Below are 19,381 nucleotides of genomic sequence, written 5' to 3' on the forward strand. Positions count from 1 at the left end.
AAACCAGCCCTCATTTTAATTTACATCTGCCATAAGCATAAACAATAGTCAAATATTCCTTTATTCTTTTGGTTTAAGCGCTTGATGCAGAATTATTGTTTGATAAAATGTCTTATCTGTATTTCTTTCGGTTGAAATATGTAAAAATATTACATGGCCTTTGCTAGACTTTTTCTGAGCTAAGTGCAGCCGTTCATGAGCTGAAGTGGATTCGGGACTTGTTAGGAGGCGGTTAAAGTGAGAGCCGAACGCGGTTGGCGACTATAAAGGGGAAGGGCTATCTGTAATATCTATTGCCGGAAAATATTCCCAAGCTACTCTAAAACGACTGAAAAAAATGGAGGTTTTATCTCTTTTTAGTAAGTTTGCCGAACATTCTGATTACCTCCTAGATCCGCCACAAACGAGTCAGTAATTTATTCGTAATAATTATGTGGGTCTCTCTCCCCACCCCTCATCAACCATAAAATGCTCGGTCTCTGAAGATGTATTTAGTGTATTCAGACGAATTAAGTAATAAAGAAACATATGTCAAGCGTTCTTTGATTTAACTAACTATAATGTTTCGTTTATTCATTTTGGTAGATAAAAATATGTTAATGACAGCTTTCCTTCAAATAACTCACTGCAAAAAAAGTGGTGTTCACCCGTTCGGAAAACAAGTTGTGAATATTTGAAAACGCAGCATTATTCACGCATTTTCTGACATTTTCCGAAAAGAAAATCCAACGTTCTCCCGTTGTTTTCGAGTCGGCAAATTGGAGTATTCGTTCCATTATCCAGCAATTTTCCTCCACAGTGAACTCTATGAAAACGATTGTTTTCTTAGTGTTAAGAGTACGGTTAACAGACGGGAAAACAGTTTGTATTCCATTGTTTACTGGTGTTTTCCCAGTAACAAAACATTGTTTTCACAGACGTTTTCCGTTGAAGACAATGCGTTTTCTTCCATTTTCTAGGACAGTAAATGCGTAGATAACGCTTGAAAACCAAGTGTCGTCCAACGTTCACGGGTTGGCTAACAAATTGAAATACAATATTTTCTAGCGTTTGCAGCTGTTTGCGTTGAGAAAACGCGTTGTTAGTGGCGGTTCACCACCCGAATGCGGTTATTCCCACGCATTTTCTTGTATTTGCCGTTCGATTATCGTGCGGAAAATGGCATGTATTCCTATATTCATCGGTGTTTTACACTGTCAACCATTTGGAAATTTATATTTACATTTACTTCTCTCGCTCATAATTTCTTTAGCTCCAGGCTCCCTTGATCTAGAACGATTTTGAAGAAGTTCTACCAGTCGCTGAATCCACTTCGCAAATCAAATGATCCATTGAACTACTTGGAATCATTCCCTCCCGTATGTGACGCAAGCAATAAGAGCCTTAACATAAATTTTTTTGAAGCCTTTTTATTACCAATTAATCAAAGTAGTATTCACCTAGTTACATCAGTTCTTAATCATACGATTTTTACAAATATTCACAACACAGAAAACCTTGTAATCTAACATTTAAAAAAAATTTTAAAAGTATCAGCGAAAAAAAATGCACTCTTACTACAATATCAACAAAATTGTATGTCTCACCCTTGGCAAACAAATACAATCTGCTTCATTTTGGTCAATAAAATGAGACTTCTAAATGACACAAACAAACCTTGCACAAAAATGAGTGAAACCTAATGTCTGTTCACCACCTAAGGTGGATCATATGTAAAATTGGGAAAATGTTGAAATGCATATATGTGAAATTTGGATGATTATATTGGGACTCACATAGGCAGTTGTAAAAGAAGCTTTTACATGTATCATCCAGTTCAACATTTCAAGCTGTTTCCTTAATTTTGATAAACATCACAAAAATACTCAGAAAATTTCTAGGCTCAAACATTAGAGTTTGAAAAATCCTACTCAACACCATCCTCAAGTGTAAAAGAACTTTTGCAGTTGAACTTAAGGAACATAGCAGGGCCTCTAGAAGTAAATATCCCATATTTAATCTAAATCAAGAACATCCATTAATTACTGCTTTACTCTAATGGATCCACTGTAACCAAAATTGCCTAGTAAACAATAACAGCATTCATGGAAAAAAAAAATAGAAAATAATTACAATTTAATGGCCCAGAGCAATTTCTCTGGCACTTCATTGTGGCTTCTGGTACTTGGACGGCCAACCTGCCTGTTTACAGACTGCCTCCTTTGTTGGGTGGACATATTTGCCCTATGCCGTGAGTCCAGTTCTTTGAAGAAAGAAGAAACCTCCTCTGTCCTCCAGACAAGATGCTTTGTGGACAGGGTGTCATCCTCGCCATCAGATTCATCTGAGGATATCATTGACAAATGCAATGCCTCGAACAATTCTGACTTCTTTTCTTCCTCAGTAACCACTCTCAGTCTCTTCTCCAGTTTCTAGGGTAAAACATGAAAAGTTTAAGACTTAGCAGACTTTCATTAAATAAACAATAGTTGTGGTTAGGAGAGATTACATCATTTGAAATAGATGTTTCTCTCTAACTCATAATACTAAAAGACATTTCCAAAACTGCTTGGCTCATTGCACAACTAACATGACATTCAATTTTCAATATTAAACTAAGCTCAAGCAGAAAAACATCAATACTGGCAATCTCCACAATCACATAGGGTAGAGAAATAAAGGAAAAGAAAGAATTTAAGAGGTGAATGAAATGGTCCACAGTTAACTTTTTGTGTAGAAACATCATTGAAGCAAGCTAACTCTTACCCTTTTAATTCTTTGCCTCCTTTTCTGTTCCCTTTGGTACTGCTCATATGTACCATTTTCCATCTGCCTCCTCTTTCTTTTGTTGGAGGCAAAGTTTTGAGAGACAGCATCTGAAAAATTAAATATTTCTGAGGTGAGGCCAGGAAACCAAGGTTTAATACTGAAGCTGTACCCGAGAAATTATTTGACTAGCTTTATACAGTTAATGTGCCAGAGCTAAAATCATTTACTCTGTTTGAAAAAGACAACATGTAGGCATTGTGAGCCAACTTAGGTGATGTAAACAGAGCAGGTTTCTTGCGGTTTAACTTTAAAAGAAATCAATCCCAATGAAGCAAAAGTTGAGTGAGATATCCATTTCTTGGAGTTGATAAGTGATAAATAGTTGACTTAAAGGTCCTGCCCAATTAAAACAATCAATACCAAAGGGAAACATACCAAATATCCGCCTCTCTGTGCAGAGAGAGTCATTCTTTACGTGCTCAACTTCTTGAACTTCTTTGAGAAGTCTTCTGGCAACTTCTTGGTTTGGTGGCTCATTCTCCCTGTTGGAATATAATGTGTAGATAAAAGTAAATTGCAAAACCTCAAAGTCATTTCCAGCATAGGTTCCCCCTCTTTGGTGCCCCCAAATAGAAACTGTAACTCATTATTCAAATGGTTAGGTTTATGAGAAACCTCTTCTTTTGGTGTAAGTGGTAAAAATAGCCCAAATGGAGCCATGACACAGCATTCCTCAGTATGGTATTCTTACAGTGAACTTCCATGGACTAACATGAGTGATCAAGAAAACGTGGGACTAAAACGATGATTTTTACTTCTGCTCTCACCACTTTGATTCTACTTTTTTCCTTTGTGGTTGAGATTTTATTAATGCGTAGCCCTTCAAACCACTTGCACCTCCCACTTTCTTTCCACATGGACTTCCGTTGTAAACTATTCAATCGCAAACTATGTTACAAGTATCTTTACTCCCCTTTGGCTATGAACTTACTTCCTTTCCGTGTTCCACGACAGTCCTAACTGTTCCATCTTGGAGCGGACGTAATGCTGTGAATGATCATCAATAAATGCAAGAGGAATTTAACTGAGTGTTTTAAACATCAGATAATTTAAGTTTGTCATTCTTTCTCTCTTTCTAAGAGAGAGCAAACAAATCAATCGCTCACATGCATAAACACATCTTTGAACTAAGGAGACGTTAGCGTCACCGAAAGAGGACGGATGATAAAAGAAATTCGCAACCGACAGCAAGTCAAAAATGGCGGGGATCGGCTTTGATCAATCAAAAGGTGTGATATAAATCACAAAATGCGCACGAAATTTGAAAACGGCTTTTGACTTCCCTTTCCATGTTCTTACCGGGTAATCCTTTGATATATCTTATAAATTTTTATGGTTAACATTCTCAACGCAAAGAAATAGCAAAGAGGAAAATATTCACGTATCTTACCGAAAGATCAGGGTGCCGTGCGATTTTTCTTTTTCTTGAAGAATTCGGCGGCGTCACTGCATCATAGCTTCCAGTCTCATGGCTGGTTAGTTTGGCTTCTAGCGTGGATATCCTGTCTTCCATAGTTTTGAAGCCATTTACCATCGTAGAATGGATCCTCTCCAAAGTTTGCAGGACTGTATCGGAGAAGTCAGTCTGGTTACCTTCGATAATGCTTAAGGAGTCATTTATGTCCGACAATTTAGCTGCAAGACTAGATTGATCGGACCTTTCCAGCTTCTCATGTAAATCTTTGAGTCTGCTCAAGACTTGGCGAAATTCGGATACATTTGAGGCTCTGCTAGATGCCATTTCGCGATAAAGAGTTAGGTAAATAGACAGCTTTCACTCGACTTGCAAGTCGCACGTGGAATGCTTGTTGTGAGTTTTCCCTTCACGAACAAACTAAAACAAGGAATGTGATTGGTCCGATGAAGTGTGCAGTCATAACAATCGATATGATTGGTCAAAAATTTCGTGCATGATGGTCAGCGGTCTTATGTATGGCGCCAAGAGGGACGCAAAAATTAAAATCCTTCATCAAAGTATTGTTCTTAGTGGTGAATTTAAACAATTAACAAAATTTATTAAGTATTTGACAAGATTTTATCCTGTATTTTGGGATCGAAGTTCCTTTTTCGTTATTTCGCTGATTGGAGCACCTTACAATGCCAAAAAGAAGCTTTCCTCGCGAACTGAATCGGCGGAATAGGCGTCGAATTTATTGTTCTAGATGTGGAAATAGTTACTCCTATTCTGGAGCGAGGACACACGTTTGCCCGGACAGTTCTGGCGATGAAATCCACCGAGACGCTGATGATGCTCCACAGCTTTTGTCAAACGGCAACTTATGCAATGGCGATGGCCTTGAGACAGAGTCGCCGATCAACTGCCATGAGGTTGATGAGGGCATCGATGGAACTGAGGCGGAACTCATCGATAGCCCTTTGTCTCCAGATCTTAGAAGAAGACTCAAGGACCGATTAAGGAAACGTTTTAGCGAAGAAGATCTGTCTTACTTTGAGGACGACGATGAAGAGATCGAAGCATATGAAAGTGGTAGAAATGTCAGGGAAGATTCTGTGAACGAAGACTGGTCTGGTTTTCCAAATGCTCAAGACTCTGAAGAGGATTTTGAGCAGAATCAATCAACTGAGAATGCCGATGAATATTCACCCTCAATCTCCGACAGATGCGGTATTCTTGTATTTTGGTTGTTATTGTTTCTAGTATCCTGGCAGTCAGCTTTTTTTGTTACAGACTCAGCTGTTGAAATGCTACTCAAATTTCTTAGTCGTTTCTTGGGGCTTCTTGGAACTTTTGATGAGAATGGTATAATTTCTAGAATTTCAAAACGTTTGCCAAGTACGCTTTACAAGTTAAGGAAGAACCTTGGGCTACTAGGAAATGATGAATTTATTAAATATGTTGTGTGCCCAAAGTGCAAAAACCTGTATGATTACAAAGACTGCATCCAGAACCGTTGTGGAAGGCAAGTTTCAGCTCGATGTAAGTTTGTACCATGGTCAAGACACCCACACAGGAGTCGCAGAGGTAAGAAACTACTTAGCAGTCAGTTCATTTTATGTGCATGTGATGTATTCCTCCTCAAACTCATTAATTATTCTGAGGTTATTGGCCAATGAGTGGAAAGTATTTTGTCACATGCATAAATCTAGATACTTGATAAAGATGTATATCTGTATTTCGTCACATGCATGAATCCAGATATCCAATAAAAACACATCCAGATCATCAGTGATCTGGATATACGTTTCTACTGAATATCTAGATTTATGTGTATGTGTAATGCAAATAAGAAAATTACACTACATTTGGGAACACTTTCCTTTAGCAGTTTACCTTGCTCTTCACCCCTTTTCGGGATGCGTAAACGGTTAACTGCATTACTTTCTGCCATAATTAAGCTCCAACTAACCATAGAGCTATAAACTAAATGAGCAAAACTACCATAAATTTAGCACACACTTTGAATCCCCCAAAGAAACCCCAAAGAGACAACAGATGGATAGTTGCTGATAAAATGTCCAAAATTATGCAACCAATGAAAAGAGCATAACAATAATGTGACAATTTAGGTGATGATTGAAATAGGCAGTTTGAGAAGCAAGCTAAAAGGCTCTTGCTTCAGGTTTGGTTGTGGCATCCAAACATCTCAAAACAAATTAAACCAGCAGCCTTGTGCTTTCATTTCGTGTTTCTCAACATTTGGATGCCACAATCAAACCCTTGCACTTGTTTTTTATATACTACATCAAAGATATTGGGGGAGCAAAACTGGTGAGTTGCTGCATACTTAAAATGAAGATTATTTTGCTTATTAGAAAAACTGTGGACTTTTCTCATCATCTTGGAGAGGGTTTTCTGGAAGTGAACGAGTTTCAATGAGTATGCAATGAGTACTCAGTAAGAAAGAATTTTTGATTTCTATATTAAATTATAGGTTTTCCACATGAGCTGGGTTTGTATAACTTTTGAAGTTTTTTTCCCTAGGTCCTTGTGATGAAATACTACTAAAGACTGTTCAGACTGGAACAAAAACATTTCTTTATCCAAGAATGGTGTATCCATATAACTCAATTGTGAAGTCTTTGCAGCGTCTTCTGGCTAGACCTGGACTGTGGAACAAATGTCAAGAATGGAGAAATCAGGTTTCCTCTGCAAATGTTAAGACAGATATCTACCAAGGGAATGTTTGGAGGGAGCTGTCTTCAACTGGGTTTCTTTCAAACTCGAACAGCTTAGCTTTCATGCTTAATGTAGATTGGTTCAGACCTCATAAGCATTCACCAGGATCAGTTGGAGTTGTGTATCTTGTTCTACTTAATTTACCTCGTCATGAAAGATATAGACTTGAGAACATCATAGTTACTGGAATTCTGCCTGGACCTTCAGAGCCAAAGCTAACTGCCAACACTTTCCTTGAACCGCTTGTGAGAGAGTTACAAGCTTTGTGGGCCTGTAAGGAACGATTCTCAGTTCATGGTAGTTTTTTTAAACGACCAATAAAGGTTGGACTCATTTGTGTCTCCTCAGACATTCCAGCCACAAGAAAAATAGGGGGATTTCTAGGTCACATGTCATCACAAGGGTGTTCTCGCTGTAAGAAATCTTTTGGTTCTAGAGATGGCCTCGATTTTAGTGGTTTTGATCGAGAAAACTGGAGCCCCAGAACATCCTCTGAGCATAAGTGTTCTGCAAAAAGAACAATGGATGAAACCAGCCCTACTGCACAACAAAAACTGTGTTCTCAGTTAGGTGCTAGGTATTCAGTTCTGCAAGAACTAGACTATTTTGATTGTATTCGCTACTTTGTTGTGGACCCCATGCACAATCTTTATCTGGGAACAGCCAAACACATCATGAAAAATGTGTGGCTTAATGAAAAAAATGATTTCATATCTGATGAGGACTTTCAAAGGATCCAAGAACTGGTCGATGGGATGACAGTGCCTCAAGATATTGGACGCATACCTGGAAAGATTGCCAACAGTTTTTCAGGATTTACTGCTGATCAATGGAAGAACTGGACAGTAGTTTATTCATTGTTTGCTTTAAAAGGAGTTCTCCCTGAAAACCACCTTGAGTGTTGGCGTCATTTTGTCCTTGCCTGTAAAACTCTTGGAAAGAAAATTCTTACTGATGATGATATTGAGCAAGGGGACAGACATTTAATGGAATTTTGTCACACATTTGAAGAACTATGTGGGAAGGATCTGGTTACTCCAAATATGCATCTACATGGACACCTTAAAGAGTGCCTTCTAGATTATGGCCCCTTTCATTCTTTCTGGTGCTTCAGTTTTGAAAGATTTAATGGTATCCTGGGATCTTTTCATACGAACAATCGCTCTATTGAAATTCAGTTGATGCGAAAATTTTTGTCACAAACCAAAGTTAAGGACTTTGAGTACCCAGAAATGTTTCAGGAGACTTTCTTGGAGTTTTTTGAGGGCTCACACAGTTCAGGGTCTGTAAAGGACACACAAGAGCCGATTAAACAGTTCCTCAGTCTTCGACAGCACAGGGAGATATCCATCAAAGACTTGCATTTGTGTGATTGGACTGCAAGTGATGATATAGTTGAAATGTCAACATTTAGAGATGAAACATTAGACACTGATGATTTAACTGCACTAGAGTCAGTATATAAAGAACTCTTAGGACTTGATGAGGGTACTTTCCTTGAAATGCCACACACCATTGCAGAATTTAAATCGCTCAAAGTTGGATCTGTAGTATATGGATCATCGCAAAGCCAGACCACAAGGAATTCATTTGTTCTAGCAAACTGGGCAGGTCATGAAGGACGGTTAGCTTGTAGCAGTGGATGTAATGATGTCAGACCAGGACAAGTTATTTCATTTTTTCGTCACCGTATTAAGGTTAAATTAGCAGAATCTTATTTGCCAGAGCAGCGATACATGTTTTACTTTGCAAGAGTAAATTGGTACTCAGTTCATCCAGAACGTTTTTCACATGGAGTGCCAGTGGAAATCTGGTGTAACTCATTTGATCTGTTTGGCCCAGCTTGTTTCATGCCAGTTCAGAGAATTAAATCCAACTGTTCTTTAGGGGAAAAAGTTTACAAACAAGAAATGTTCTTGGAGTAACAAGTTAGACTGATAGAAGGCTGCATTGCACTGATTTTTTATTTTGAGTTTAAAAACTACTGTCATACAAGTTATCGAAATGCAATATTAAAATATAATGATTATGTCTTCCATGTTGTTGTATTTTGTATACGCTAAGCTCATATACTGCATGCAGAGAGACTCAGGAAAATGAAGTATGATAATGTTTCAATGATCAATATAATAATTCTATTTCTGATGTAACTACCCATTAGCCACAAATTACCAAACTGGCACAAATGAGCCATGGGACCAGTAATACCAAACTGGACATATGACCCAATTGGTGCAAAATACATTGTTGACAATGGAGCACTGGAAAAAATGACCTACAAACACAAATGATCCAATAGACACAAATGATACAATAGACACAAATGATCCAAGAGACACAAATGATCCAAGAGACACAAATGATCCAAGAGGCAAATGATCCAAGAGACAAAAATCATCAAAGAGACACAAATCATCAAAGAGACACAAATGATCCAATAGACAAAATGATCCAACAGACACAAAATTATCTAAAAGGCACAAATAATCCGACAGACTCAAATGATGCAACAGAAACAAACAACCTAATAGACATGAATGATCCAATAGACACTCATGGCCCACTAGACATGAATGATCTAACAGACACAAATTATCTAATCATTTAATCTAATCAGACCCAACTGCCTCAAATGACCCAATCAGCTAAAATGACTGAATTGCTTCAAATGACCCAATCAGTTCCAATAACCCAACCAGCTCAAATGACTGAATTGCCTCAAATGACCCAATCAGTTCCACTGACCCAACCAGCTCAAATGACTGAGTTGCCTCAAGTGACCAAATTGGTTGCGGTGACCTCACAGCTTCAAATGACCAAACAAGCTCAGATAACTAAATTGCCTCAAATGGTCCAATCAGTGCCAGTGACCCAACAGCCTCAAATGACCCAATCAGCTCAAATGACTGAATTACCTCAAACGACCCAATCAGTTTCAGTGACCTAAGTGCCTCAAATGACCCAACTAGGTCAGATGACTGAATTGCCTCAAATGACCCAATTGGTTCCAGTGACCCAATAACCCCAAATGACCTATCCACCTCAGGTGACTAAATTGCCTCAAATGACCCAATTGGTTCTAGTGGCCCAACTGCCTTAAATGAGCTAATCAGTTCCAGTGACCCAAGTGCCTCAAACAACCCAATCAGCTCAAATGACCGAACTGCTTCAAATCAGCTTATCAGTTCCAATCAGCCAATTTCCTCAAATGACCCAACCAGCCCAAATGTCTGAATTGCCTCAAAAGACTCAACCAGCACAAATGACTAAATTGCCTCAATTGACCCCAGCTGCTCAAATGACTGAATTGCCTTAAATGATCCAGCTGCCTCAAATACCTCAGTTGCCTGAAATGACCCAACTGGCTCAAATGACTGAATTGCCTCAAATGACTCAACCAGCTAAAATGACTGAATTACCTCAAATAATCCAAGCAGCTCAAATGACTGAATTGCCTCAAATGATTCAACCAGCTTAAATGACTGAATTGCCCCAAATGACCCAACCAGCTCAAATGCCACATTTGTCTCAAATGATCCAACCAGCTCCAGTGACTGAATTGCCTCAAATGACCCAACCAGCTCAAATTACTGAATTGCCTCAAAGATCCAGCCAGCTCAAATGACCGAATTGCCTCAAATGACCCAACTAGCTCAAATGCCACAATTGCCTCAAATGACCCAATTGGCTCTAATGACTGAATTGTCTCAAGTGACTCAACCAGCTCAAATGACTAAATTGCCTTAAATGACCCAAGCAGCTCAAATGACTGAATTGCCTCAAATGACTTAACCAGCTCAAATGACTGAATTGCCCCAAATGATCCAACCAGCTCAAATGCCACAATTGCCTCAAATGATCCAACCAGCTCCAGTGACTGAATTGCCTCAAATGACCCAACCAGCTCAAATGACTGAATTGCCTCAAATGACTCAACCAGCTCAAATGTCTGAATTGCCTCAAATGATCCAGCCAGCTCAAATGACCAAATTGCCTCAAATTATCCAACTAGCTCAAATGCCACAACTGCCTCAAATGACCCAATTGGCTCAAATGACTGAATCGCCTCAAGTGACTCAACCAGCTCAAATGACAAAATTGCCTAAAATGACCCAAGCAGCTCAAATGACTGAATTGCCTCAAATGACTCAACCAGCTAAAATGGCCGAATTGCCTCAAATGATCCAAGCAGCTCAAATCACTGAATTGCCCCAGATGATCCAACCAGCTCAAATACCACAATTGCCTCAAATGACCCAACTGGCTCAAATGACTGAATTGCCTCAAGTGACCCAACCAGCTCAAATGTCTGAATTGCCTCAAATGACTCAACCAGCTCAAATAACTAAATTGCCTCAAATTACCCAAGCAGCTCAAATGACTGAATTGCCTTAAACTACCCAACCAGCTCAAATGATTGAATTGCCTTAAATGACCCGATCAGTCAATAATAGCCAACTGCCTTAAATGAACCAACTGGTTCAGATGACTGAATTGCCTCAAATGACTCAACCAGTTCTAGTGACCCAACTGCCTCTAATGACCCAATCAGCCAATTAAAGCCAACTGCCTCAAATGATCCAACTGGCCCAAATGACAGAATTGCCTCAAAGGACCAAATTGGTTCCAGTGACCTAACTGTTTCAGATGACCCAATAATTTTAAATAACATTTACTTTCTGAAACAGCAGAACCTAACATGTGGCCATCAGCGAAAATGACCCAATCAGTGCAAGTGACCCAACTGCCTGAAATGATCCAATCCACTCAAATGACTCAATAAGCTTAATTAAACTACAAAAAGCTACAGGAAAACAATGCAAGCTGTTCACAAGTGTTTCCATAGAGCAGGGAAACAAGAGACGAACAGCACATCTTCATTTCTTAATCACGGTCGTTAGTAATTCTGTGAGAACAGTATCGTTCGCGTACTCGGGAAAAGTAGAGAAAAACTTTCGGTTGAACAAGCCATACATTAGCGTTTCCATTGAGCAGGAAAAAAATCGACAAAGATCATGTTTTCATGCTATTAGTAATTATCTGGGAATACGCTTGGAAAATGCAGCAATCGCGCGCTCGGGAAAACTATAGAAAAACGTTCTGGAAAACAAGCTATCAGTGGCGTTTTCGTGGAGTAGGAAAACAATCGACGATTTTCTTGTTTTTTTGGCATTTACCGTTTGCAATTCTGCAGGAAAACGCTCGACAAATGCAACGTTCGCGCGCTTGGGAAAATTATAGAATAACGTTCAGGAAAACAAGCTAGACACTAGCGTTTTCGTGGAGCAGGAAAACAATCGACAAACATCATGTTTTCATGGCATTTACCATTGGTAATTCTGCGAGGAAAACGCTCGGAAAATGCAGCGATCGCACGCTCGGGAAAACTTGAGTAAAATGTTCAGGAAAACAAGCTATACAATAGTGTTTTCGTGGAGCAGGAAAACAATCGACAAACATCATGTTTTCATGGCATTCACCGTTAGTTATTCTGTGGGAAAACGCTTGGAAAATGCCTTGTTCGCGCGCACGGGAAAACTATAGAAAAACGTTCAGGTGAACAGGCTATTCATTGGTATTTTCCTGGTGCTGGATAACTTGCGATGAACTTCGTGTTTTTCCCGAGTTTTACTGAGGGTGAACAATGAATTTGCCGCACGTTTTCCGATATCGGAAAACGTCAGTTTAATGTTGAATTTCTCAGTCATTCACCATTTCGGAAAATTAACAATGAACGCATGTTTTTTTGCCGTGACTTTTTCAGGTATAAACCCCATGTTTGCTTAAAATGGCTTGAAGCATTAAACAGATAATTTGTTTTAATTCTAACTAACGCCAAATGAAAGCGATACTCGATGCTTTTTTTCAGAAACGCAAAGGCCAGAGTTGAAGACATGTTGAATGTACGTACAGATGGCTTCGACTGTGTTTTGTGCTCGTGACTGACAGCTACATATGACTTAAAAATTTAAAAATATCAGGGCCACTGTAGTTTTAACACTCAGCTCTCGTGGCGACAAAAGTTTGCGATATTCTCAACGAGTCTCTTTATGGAACCTCAGCGGATTTTGAAGATTTTCGTCCGGCACTTGTCGCTAATTGTGTCTTCAACAGCTTTTGTCATATACAAACATCTTTTTGAACATTATTACCATCCATGCGATAAGGAAAACCGCGTTTTTGCCAGACACTTTGCATTGAGAACATTATTATTGAGCCTAGTTGCCACCGATGTTGGGGTTGGTTTGTTGGTTCAACCGCTCTACATTTCTACCTTGGTCAACAGGTTAAAAGAAAAACGTATCGACTGCATTTACGACAAGGCATTGTCGGTCGTCATCAATTTCTTTTGTACATCTTCGTTCGTTAATGTTGTAACCATAAGTGTGGACAGGTTTTTAGCTGTTCACCTTCATCTCAGATATCGAAAACGTGTCACTCACAAGCGCCTTATTGTCGCCGTGATATCAACATGACTGTTAAGCGCAATTATTTCTTCTAGTGTCTTTTGGGATCCACAGTTTATGATCTCACAATTCATAGGGTGCGTGAGTGTGACTGTTTGCCTCATGGTAGTAATTGTGTACTTGAGGATATACATAATTTTAAAGCGACACAAAAATCAGATTGAAGGCCTTCAAATCCAAGAAGTACAACAGGGAGTTCAAAATGGCGACTTATCAAACTTTTTGAAGCTTCGAAAGTCAGCTCTGGGAACATTTTACGCATGTATTGTGTTCTTGATTTGTTATTTGCCTTCCTATATTCTCTATTTTTTACTCCTGGCTCGCCTTTTAAGTTCAATCTCTTACTACAAAGCTTGGCCCCATACAACGACTTTGTTTTTCCTCAACTCGTCTTTGAACCCTGTTATTTACTGCTGGAAGATGGGACCCATTCGTCGCGCTCTCATGGACAATAGCATTTGTTATGAGGAAATGTTGTTGTAAATATAAGCTTCTAGAAATGTCCAGACTGCTTAGTCATGCTGACATGCGCACCATAGAACTTTCTAGAACATTTGATCAAGTCACGCAACTATTACGTAATACTACTAAAATAGTTCTTTTGTAAGCTTCTGGAATGTTCCAGAACACTTTGTGGATGTATATAAGGACCCAGTTGTGTAGTTGTAGTAGTTGTTGTTGCTGTCGGGAGTGACCGACTTTTGAGAAAGCTATACCATGAGAGAGAGCTAGAGTGGAAGATTGCTAATTTCAAGAAACGTTTGAGGAAACTGTGAGTTCTTCTCAACGGCGAGCTAAGATATAGACTGTGGTGGGCTAAAGTAAGTTGATGGAGTATAAGTACTATACTGCCTCTAAGAGTCACTCCTTATTAAGAAATCACTCGACAAATAAATTAGTTGGGTTTGTTGGATTGAAGCGTTTTTCTGTCGGTTAGATTATACCGTAACACATTGATTGGGTTCGTTTCTGATGCCAATTCACTGTGCTTAGGATAAGAGCCTCGGCCATCGTCAAATTAAACTTGATTGCCGAAAGTGCGTAAGGAAAACTGAGGGAGGATGAACTTTAACGGTTAGGAAAACTACACAGTGAGGTACTATAAATTCAAGCATAAGAAAGTATCAGTTGTAGTTTTAAACGCATTTTGTATGAGAAATTTGAAAATGACCAGAAAGCTTCCTCGCTACTTGAAATATTACTTCAAAGTCATGTCATCATTTGACGTATGTATTTTTAATTGTCGATAGGATACTAAATTATCAGTAACCTTATGAAGTGTATAGCCTGTGAGTTAAATACAAAACCGATTTTTAGGTCGCTTTATAGTGTAATAAGTGCCACGAGTTCATCAGTGTTTTTACTACAGTTAAATGTAACCCTCTTTGAATATAACCTTTTCTTACTTGCGATCACACATAGACTTCCAGAATTCAGTTGTGCGGTTTAAAATAAACAATACTCTTTCAAGGTGAAGAGACCTCAGATTACATGAAGTAGCTTCTTAATAACTCCAGTCGGCGGAAGATCGATTCCTCAGATCCCCCTGTGCACACCCAGCAAAGGGCAAAGAACAGTTTATTAGGTCGTGTCACCCAAGTAGAAGAGGACGTTGACAGAATACAAACGCTGCTTAAAGAAACATTTTATTTTAACTATTTTATAGGTAATTTAATTTCTTATTTCACATTAGTTTTTACATTTATTTGTATGTATACATATTAACATCCCCTGCGTACAATGTACCTTTATTCTAAAAGCCCTTTTGGGACAACTTAAGTATGTCATCTATATTTGTTAACCGCCATTTCTGAGATATTAGTTTACGCGATTTTTATCTCCGTTGTTTTGCTCACAAGATTGCGAATAAATAACTACCTCGTCCTCCTTTCCGTCGAAATACATTTCCCATCCCTCATTGGAACCTCTTCTTTGGTTTTCTTCCCCTTCTGAAGAGCGTAGAAAGATTGAGTTCAGAAAAAGTAAGTTCAGTGAATAAAACTTGAACCTTCTGCAAACCAAGCGCGTTCAATAAGGTTTCCGCGTTGCTCTCAATCAGGTGGCGTCCATGGTTTTATACACATTTGAGGACAGTGTTAAGAAGCAGGATAGGTTGTTGTTTTGAATCTCGAGACGCAATAGGTACTTCCTGATATTGTATGGTTTCTAAAACAGGAGCATAATTCTCCCTTCACAAAATCGATTTTTCAAAGTCGAACTTCACCTTGACTTAAATGTCATTGATAAGCGGACAACGTCGAAAGTTGGACGGAGTCTTACGACATCCAGAATTTGACAGAACCGATAAATAAGACGGAGCCAGATTGATACCTCGCAAAGGGAGCTAAAATTGGATGGAGTTTCCATCTGGACGAGGTCCCGAATGGAACGGAGCCCTGAATTGGAACTTTTCAATTAACGGAATTCAGAGTCTCATTCCAACCAACATTAAATGAAAAACTGAATGCCAGAAAATGCCTCTCTTGCACTTGGAATAAGACGGTGGATTGCAGAATGAATATCGCTCTCACAGTCCAAAATCATGGCTTACGATAGGTGTATACTTTTCGTTGTGTGTCTAGTATAGTGGGTCGAATTTGTCTCATCCTTCAGCCGAAAAATAGCAGGGTTTAGTGATGAATTGAAGAACATAAGCGCATGTCTATAAAGTGAAAAACTAGTTGTTACAATATTGGGGCCGGTAATTGCACAGGCAGCCAAAAGGATAAAGCGAGGGAAATATCAAACCAAGAACGCAAAGTAAACGTATAAAACACCGACAGCAGTTTTCATGATCCTTGCTTCATCTCGCTATTTTGTCCAACTTGCAATAGATTGCTGTAGTGACAAGAAGGCAAAAGGTTCCAATACCTGACATGATTACCGTGAGTACAGCATAAGGGACGAGGAATATTGTCGAATTCCTATGTAAAGGTAGGAATCCCTTCTCACCTCATTACAAACAGTGCCACATGGAAGTTCTGTCCATTTGCATTAATATGATTGCACGTATGGATGATTCCATAATATATAGGACCACATAAAATTTTTGTCGAGCATAATGGCACAAGGTTCACGTGGAATATTCTTATGCGCACAATTTTTTAGGGTTCTGCTTTTTCAGTACAACCTGAATTCAACATTCTCTATTTGCAATAGTGAACAAACTTTAAACAGCAGATTATTTAGAGAGAAAAATTTAGGAGAATCATTTTGTTTATTTATTAGTAAAGTGGCAACTGGCTTTAATTTGCTTCCGAGTAGTTGACAGATGGAACAAGACTCTTGACCAATCACTTTACGATGTAAACCGACACCGCTCATTTGCAGACTTCTTTTCACTTCTGTACGAAATAAACTTATAGTCCTGTCATTCGCCTATTTGTTGTTTTTTTATTATTTCTTTACTTACTGACCCCAACAGGCTAAAATTTTTCATATTCAAACATAAAATTGCATTTTTCACTTCTAATTTACATGTATTAATGTTACAAAAATACCAGCCCTCATTTTTAATTTACAACAGTCGTCAACATAAACAGTAGCCAAACTTCCTGTATTCTTTTCGTTTAAGTGTTTTATGCAGAATTATATTAGCGTTTGATAAAATGTCTTATCTGTATTTCCTTTGGTTTAAATATGTAAAAATACTGTCTCTGAGGATGTCTTCCGTGTATTCAATCGAATTTAGAAATAGGGAAACATATTTGAAGCGCTCTTTAATTAGTTGACCATAATGTTTCGTTTATTCACTTTGATAGATGAAAAATATGTTAATGAAAGCTCTCTTTTAAATTACCTTTTTTCAGGTATAAATCCCATGTTTAGCTAAAATTTCTTGAAGCATTAAACACAAAATTTGTGTTAGTTTTAACCAACGTCGAATGAAAGCGATACTCGATGCTTTTTTCGAAAATGCAAATGACAGAGTTGAAGACATTTTGACTGTACGTACAGATGGCTTCGATTGTGTTCTTTCTTCGTGATTGACAGCTACATACGACTTTAAACTTTCCGTAATAAAATATCGAAAGATATCAGAGGCACTGTGGTTTTAACGCTCAGCTCTCATGGCGGAAAAAGCTTGCGATATTCTCAACGAGTCCTTTTATGGAACCTCAGCGGATTATCAAGATTTTCGTCCGGCACTTGTCGCTAATTGTGTGTTCAACAGCTTTTTGTCTTATACAAACATATTTTTGAACATTATTACGATCCATGCGATAAGGAAAACCGCGTTGTTGCCAAAACCTTTGAGAACATTATTACTCAGCCTAGTTGCCACCGATGTTGGGGTTGGTTTGTTGGTCCAACCGCTCTACATTTCTACCTTGGTTAGCAGGTTAAAACAAAAACGTATCGACTGCATTTACGACAAGGGATTGTCCGTCGTCATCAATTTCTTTTGTATGTCCTCGTTCTTTAATGTTGTAACCATAAGTGTGGACAGGTTCTTAGCTGTTCATCTTCATCTCAGATATCAAGAGCTTGTGACTCACAAGCGTGTTATTGCCGCCGTGATATCAACATGGCTGTTAAGCGCAATTATTTCTTCTAATGTCTTTTGGGATCCATTGTTTATCATCTCGCAAGTCATAGGGCTCGTGATTATAACTGGCTGCCTCATTCTGGTAGTAATTGTCTACTGGAGGATTTACATAATCTTAAAGCGACACAAAAACCAGATTGAAGAACTTCAAATCCAAGAAGTACAACAGGGAGTTCAAAATGGCGACTTATCAAACTTTTTGAAGCTTAGAAAGTCAGCTCTTGGAACATTTTATGTATGTATTGTGTTCTTGATTTGTTATTTGCCTTCCTATATTCTCTATATTTTACTCCTGGCTCGCCTTTTAAGTCCAATCTCCTTTTACGAAGCTTCGCCCTATACAAATACTTTGGTTTTCCTCAACTCGTCTTTGAACCCTGTTATATACTGCTGGAAGATGGGACCCATTCGTCGCACTCTCATGGACATAATGCGAAGCATCGTCAATCGGTTCAAACAATAGCATTTGTTATAAGTTATTGTTGTTGCAGATATAAGCTTCTAGAAGTCTCCAGGCTGCTTGGTCATGCTGACATGTGTATCAGAATTTTCTAAAAGATTTCATCAAGTCAAGCAATTATTACGTAATATTATTGAAATATGTTCTTCTGTAAGCTTCTGGAATGTTCCCGAAGACCTTGTGAATGTATATAACGACCCAATTATGTAGTAGTAGTAGTCGTTGTTGTTGTTAGGAGTGACCGAGTGTTTAGAAAGCTATACCGTGAGAGAGAGCTACAGTTCAAGATTGCTAATTTCAAGGAAAGCTGGAGGAAACTGTGAGCTCTGCTCAGTAGCGAGCTAAGATATAGACTGTAGTGGGCTTAAGTAAGTTTATGGAGCATAAATACTGTACTGCCTTTAAGAGTCACTCCTTATCAAGAATTGTTGTTTCATATAGTAGTTGAGTTTGTAGGATTGCTGTGTTTTTCTTTCGGTTTGATTATACCGTAACACATTGGTTGGGTTCGTTTCTGATGTCAATTTACAATGCATGGGATAAGAGCCTCAGCCATCGTCAAATTAAACTTGATTTGTCGAAAGTGCTTGAGGAAAACTGAGGGAGGATGAAATTCAACGGTTATGAAAACTACGCAATGAGGTACTATAGGGTCAAGCATAAGAAAGTATCAGTTGTTTGTTTCCAGCGCATTTTACACACTAAATTTATATCTATTGATGTCACAAATAAAGCCAGCCCTCATTTTTAATTTACATCTGCCGTCAACATGAACAATAGTCAAACTTCCTGTATTCTTTTTGTTTAAGCGCTTGATGCAGAATTATTGTTTGATAAAATGTCTTATCTTTTTTTCTTTCGGTTGAAATATCTAAAAATATTACATGACCATTGCTAAACCTTTCCTGAGCTAAGTGCAGCTTTTCATAAACTGAAGTGGATCCGGGACATCTGAGCAG

The 19,381-nt window shown here is 38.5% G+C and overlaps 2 protein-coding genes across 2 annotated transcripts; one reads left to right on the top strand and one right to left on the bottom strand.

Annotated features, from left to right (window-relative positions):
- Nucleotides 1–1,325: 1,325 nt before the first annotated feature.
- LOC131774182 (uncharacterized) lies at nucleotides 1,326–4,601 on the bottom strand. The gene is made up of 5 exons (XM_066168674.1): nucleotides 4,199–4,601; nucleotides 3,740–3,795; nucleotides 3,184–3,290; nucleotides 2,746–2,855; nucleotides 1,326–2,411 (listed from the first exon to the last, which is right to left on the bottom strand). Exons 1-5 carry the CDS (start codon nucleotides 4,547–4,549, stop codon nucleotides 2,109–2,111), a joined length of 927 nt encoding a protein of 308 aa, XP_066024771.1. The 5' UTR covers nucleotides 4,550–4,601; the 3' UTR covers nucleotides 1,326–2,108.
- A 12,882-nt stretch (nucleotides 4,602–17,483) lies between these two features.
- LOC136281630 (beta-4C adrenergic receptor-like) lies at nucleotides 17,484–18,425 on the top strand. The gene has a single exon (XM_066168289.1). The coding sequence runs from the start codon at nucleotides 17,484–17,486 to the stop codon at nucleotides 18,423–18,425; it is 942 nt and encodes a 313-aa protein (XP_066024386.1).
- Nucleotides 18,426–19,381: the final 956 nt, after the last annotated feature.

Source organism: Pocillopora verrucosa, chromosome 6, assembly GCF_036669915.1.
Source record: "Pocillopora verrucosa isolate sample1 chromosome 6, ASM3666991v2, whole genome shotgun sequence".
In the NCBI taxonomy this organism is placed as follows: Eukaryota; Metazoa; Cnidaria; class Anthozoa; order Scleractinia; family Pocilloporidae; genus Pocillopora; species Pocillopora verrucosa.

What these genes read in the sequence shown, in the direction of transcription:
- LOC136281630 (XM_066168289.1), top strand. Translation starts at nt 17,484, where the DNA reads ATGGCGGAAAAAGCTTGCGATATTCTCAACGAGTCCTTTTATGGAACC.
- LOC131774182 (XM_066168674.1), bottom strand. Translation starts at nt 4,549, where the DNA reads ATGGCATCTAGCAGAGCCTCAAATGTATCCGAATTTCGCCAAGTCTTG. An exon ending in CACAGAGAGGCGGATATTTG is followed by an intron (nt 2,856 to 3,183) that starts GTATGTTTCCCT and finishes TTAATTTTTCAG; the next exon opens with ATGCTGTCTCTCAAAACTTT. An exon ending in GGAGGCAAAGAATTAAAAGG is followed by an intron (nt 2,412 to 2,745) that starts GTAAGAGTTAGC and finishes GTTTTACCCTAG; the next exon opens with AAACTGGAGAAGAGACTGAG.